Source organism: Cyprinodon variegatus, unplaced genomic scaffold (genome assembly GCF_000732505.1).
Source record: "Cyprinodon variegatus isolate N-32 unplaced genomic scaffold, C_variegatus-1.0 Scaffold100, whole genome shotgun sequence".
Taxonomy (NCBI): domain Eukaryota; kingdom Metazoa; phylum Chordata; class Actinopteri; order Cyprinodontiformes; family Cyprinodontidae; genus Cyprinodon; species Cyprinodon variegatus.
Genome location: NW_015150553.1, coordinates 1,381,215 through 1,386,368, shown reverse-complemented (window position 1 = coordinate 1,386,368; position 5,154 = coordinate 1,381,215). Strand labels below are relative to the sequence as shown.

The 5,154-nt window shown below is 36.9% G+C and overlaps 1 protein-coding gene across 1 annotated transcript in view; it reads right to left on the bottom strand.

Annotated features, from left to right (window-relative positions):
* The window catches only part of ccdc112 (coiled-coil domain containing 112), a 17,394-nt gene that overhangs the window by 4,562 nt on the left and 7,678 nt on the right, over window positions 1–5,154 (bottom strand). The window contains 6 exon segments of the mRNA XM_015374278.1: window positions 1,059–1,355; window positions 1,670–1,807; window positions 1,924–2,037; window positions 2,136–2,259; window positions 2,546–2,621; window positions 2,858–2,947. Coding sequence (XP_015229764.1) covers window positions 1,059–1,355; window positions 1,670–1,807; window positions 1,924–2,037; window positions 2,136–2,259; window positions 2,546–2,621; window positions 2,858–2,947 — 839 coding nt within the window.

The window sequence follows — 5,154 nt, the reverse complement described above, 5'->3', positions numbered from 1 at the left end:
CATTTAGAATGTTTTTAGAGCATAAACAGTAGTGTATAGGATTTCCTGATACTTGGAATACATCCAGATGCATTTGAGATATCAAAAAAGTACTCCAGAGTGTTGTTCAGCATGGGGGTGAGTAGAAAATGAAGGCTAATCATGTTTTGGGTGTACTATTCCTTTAATGTTGGGACGGGTGTTAAATGAGCACATGTTAAATAAAACGGAGTGCTGAAACAATAACATGGAACTCATCATTCTAGAATAAACGGACAAGTTTATTACACATAGATTAATTAATTCATCGTATATGCACTGCCAGTTTTATTTTACGCATATTATTTCATAAATACCCCATTAGATTTTGAAAATTCCCAAGCTTTAAATTAAGCAGTTTTATTGTTTATTGACTGGCCTATTAGTGTTAAAAAAGACGTTCATACCTTATATTTAAAGTTTTACAGAGTGCTAGGGGGGTTTAGAAAGAACACGATACATTGCTTTTAATTGTTTTTGACAAGTAAAAACGAAGAGTGAATCTGTTTAATCCTCCTGGGCCAACACTAGGTGGCAGTAGATCAAACTTTGCAGCTAAAGCTTGACATCTGAGGGATCTCTTCATCAGTTTTGCTCCTCCAGAGATTGAAAGCTTTGCCCATTATTACTTGCAAAACCACTCAGTGCTTTTGGAAGTTGAATATCTCTTACAATTAGTTAAGCCTTACCAAACATTTTCAATAACACTGTCTTGACGTTGACAAAGTTCAGCTCTGATAAAATACCTATATGCTGATTTTATCTGTTATTTTCTGTTTTGTCTGCCTTAATGTAAGATTATGCATTTCCTGTTGTGTGAAAGCATCCAGCTGGCAGAGAGGTGATTTGTTATTTACCGTAACCTAAAAGTATTTTCAGTTGGTCATTCAAAACTCTTATTTCCGGTTTTGTTCATCTGTGTGCAGTCCATCACGCTAAGCTTTTCAACTCTGTTCTTTTTTCAAAGGGTTTATTGGTGACATGTGGAAAACTGTGGAAAAGTGGACAGTGGAAAACTGCAGGAGCCAGTATCTGGTTACATCACAGTCCTTGTCTCCAAGTACGAATGGCTCTATGACAAAACAAGAACATATAGATTTACCAATATATTCTTTACCAGACTTTAAAATCAAGTCTATAACTTCAGACCTGCGAAACATCTGTAACATGGGTCCCTGTCCTGAAGGCCCAGTGTGTTTCATTTCTCTCTGTTCTTTCTCTCTTCTTCTCTTTTCTTGTTCCTCCTCTTTCTCCCGCTTTAATCGCAGATACTCCTCACATGCCATCTTAGCTTCAAGCTGCAGACAGCGCTGCTCCTCATCAACAGAGACCGTTTTCTTAAAAAGAGGCATTATATACAGTATAATATATATATATAAAACGTCTAAATTAATATGTAGTAGTGGAACATAAATGCATGCCACGTCCCTTATTTTTTATTTTGTAAAAACGTCTGAAACCCATTACATTCCTTTAAATGATCAACTCAGGTGCTCCATATAAAATCTTATTGACATTTTTATATGTAATGTGACAGATTGTGAAACTGAAACAACAATATGATCTCTTTATGAAAGGAGGAACCAGAAGTATGAGCAGCTTTCTGTCTACGTTTACTTCATCCAAACTCATGGCTGCTTTGCCTCTCTACCTCTCTCCTTTTGTCCTGCAGGTGAAGCAGCTCCTGATGCCAGTCTTCATGTTGCTGGATCTCCTCCTGAGTTTTATGCGGCAGGTAAAACATGGCCTCTTTCCTGTACGACAGCCGCCAACTGAGCTTCATCCACACCTGTTAGTTCAGAAGAAAAAGTCTTAAGGATAAAACTGTCATAAAAAACTGAACAATGACCAACTGGAGTTAGGTAGGATAAATCAGTAATCAGATCATTATTTTGCATTTCTTACTCTTTGGAAAGTTTGGTGATCGTATTGATCCCGGCCTCCATGAGGACCTCCTGTCTTTCGCGGATAATCCTCCAAAGCTTTGACCTCAGGAAGGTTTCTGTTGGAGGGTTTGATCTTAAAGAAAACATAAATCAAGCCCTTCATCCCTTTTTCCATATTAGAATAAATAACGGAGAAAAAAGCTTCATGGTGTAAAAGGAAGGGAATCTAACCTTGAGAGTGGTTGCTGCAGGCAGTTTGGGGTTTGTTTTAACATTAAGGCTCCTGTTTTCAATCTTCTTCTTATAAGCAGTAACCTCCTGCTGAGTCTGCTCCTCCTTTAAATATTCCTCAAAGCTAATAGGAACAAAGAAGCACAAACTTTAATTCTTAATATTTTCATTTTACTACCGGTAACCTTGCCGATCTATAAATCCTGCATACTGCTCAGTGCTTTTGAATTGCTCTAATTCTCAGCATTGTTTGATACCCTTAAACCCATTTTTCAAAATCTGCACACTCTGCATAAAGAAAATACCGTGCGTTTTAAACTATTTTACTAAATAAAAGTATGCAGAAACGTAACGTTATAATAGAGGGTGGTGTTGTGGTCTAAACATGCATGTTTGGTGAAACTTTTTACCGTAAACGCTGCTCTTCCTTTAAAGTGTTTATTGACGCTTCCACCTCTGACTTGATTTCTTGAAGTTTTTCAATCACTAGAAAAACAAGTGAAATTGCAGAAACATTTTCAACAAACTGTCCTAAAAGACCAACTTTTATCTTTCTTATTATGCTTATTTCATTTTCAATATCATTCAACATATCACCTAAGAAAGAATGTTAAGTATATAAATTCTAATAATGAAGAAGTAAACTTAAGTTTTTCCAGCTAATGAAAACATCAACCTGGTTGAAGGTTCTTTAGCATAAAAGTAAAGAAATTTTTGCATACATTCAGGAGTCGGCTTAATGCCGGTTAGATGTCTTTGAAATTTCTTTACACCATCACTGATCTTCACCAGTTGCTTCTGAAGGCTCACCTCTAAAGAAAAGGAAGAACATTACGTTTGAAGTAACACTGTAACATGTAGCAACACTCTAGCTTCTTTACCCCATTTCTGCAGGTTTCAGGCAACAATAATAACTTTTTAAAATAGTAACATGTGTTTATTGCCTTAAAGGGGAACGCCGTTATTTTTTACATTGGGCCCTTGATTTTACGTTATTACATCATGTTCTACTCACACATATGAAGTTTGTGTCATCTGGAGCCGTTCTGAAGATATTCCATTAGGTTATATCCAAGCAACGTCTTCCTATGGGCAACGAGTTGAAGGCACAAACTAAACAGTTCATAATTTATTCTTTATGGTACGCCAGCATTCATAACATGTAGGCGAATCACTGTCCCCCAGACATCCGCGGTTATATCTTTTATATTTATATCTTTTAAAAACAAAGCGGAGTGTGTATGACGTCATCCGTGCGCCGGACTGGAGACATAACAGGCAGCCCGGGCCACAGGCGGCTACGCTCTACCTCTTCTATTCATTTGGCTAGCTAATCTGTATCGTTCAGTTCCATTTCAAAAGCGAGATCATCTGTGGTAGTAGCACTAGACATCTTCCAGGCATGTGAGTAAAACTAGCAGCCGTTCAGACGTCATACACACTCCGCTTTGTTTTTAAAAGATATAAATATAAAAAATATAACCGCGGATGTCTGGGGACAGTGATTCGCCTACATTTAATGAATTCTGGCGTACCATAAATGATAAATTATGAACTGTTTAGTTTGTGCCTTCAAGTCGTTGCCCATAGGAAGACGTTGCTTGGATATAACCTAACGAAATATCTTCAGAACAGCTCCAAATGACACAAAACTCATATGGGTGAGTAGAACATGATGTAATAACTTAAAATCAAGGGCCCAATGTAAAATAAACCGGTGTTCCCCATTAAGGTGAGCTTAAAACCTTCAAAAAACCTGCACATATACAACTAACCATAATGAAGGAGATTACAGCAGATTACGCAACTGCAACGTTACAGTTTTAAAAACTATCAACATGGTTATGGAGTAGATTACAGGGCAACTCTCAAGAAAAAAAAAGGATTTGGATAAAATATATGAATGTTAAAAGACTGTTGTTAGCAAAGCTCCAAAGAGAGAGACACAGTCTTAAATCAGAGGCAATCTGTCCTTTAGCTGAAGCTGTAGAAATGAAAGATGGTTAAGGTTCAGACATCAACCTGATGGAAACTATATGGTTCACCTTGAAGGAATCCTACTATCATTAAAAACATGTCAATTCGTTCTGGCCTCTCTTCGTCAGGGCAATGGCTAAATAGAATAGAACTGAATAGAATAGAATTCAACTTTAAGATCATTACACTTTCACAAGCACAAAGCAATGGAATGTAGTTTGCATCTATCCAGAAGTGCTACACAGGATATAAATATTTATTTACCTGTGTATAGAGACTATTTATGCATGGACCATAACTGGTATATATAAACAGAGGGTAATTGTAGGAAGCTATGAAATAAATATATATGAAAACTATATACAGAATATACAGGAAATGTACTGTGTAAATGTTTTTCAGTCTGGTCTAGTGTACAGATACTGATCATGTGACCACTTACCTGCACGAACTGAGCAGCGGTCTTTGATTGTCTTTTTAACTGACATTAGAGCAGACTGACAAACATTCAGGCTGAAACGCGTTGGCATGTTTTAATCACAGTAGCCATGTACCAGTAAAGCAGTGGTCTCCAACCTTTTTAAGCCCAAGATCCCCAACCTCCACTTTGGTGGGAAGCAAGATCTACCTGAGGCGCTGCAATAAAAGAAGCCCAGATTCTACTTCAAACATGAAGCCTTTTATTTACTAATGAACTCATAAAACAACTGTTTTTGAATTACATAAAATGTTTATGGTCCAACGGGACAAATTAATGCAAAAAAGAAAACATTGTAAGGAGCAAATCAAACTGGCCATAGTTTCATATCAAATTCAATTAATATCAACACCAAAGTAAAGCATGGCATATCAGGTGTTATGCTTATCTTCTGGAGCTTCACTAGTCACATTAATATCAACAATTTACCAAATAGAACTGTATTGTTAACACAATTTTCAATGCAACTTTAGATATAGCTTTATGTCCAACACAAAAAAATAAAGGCATGGCCTATTTCCTTTTGTGGCTGCTTTGCCTCTCTACCTCTCTCCTTTTGTCCTG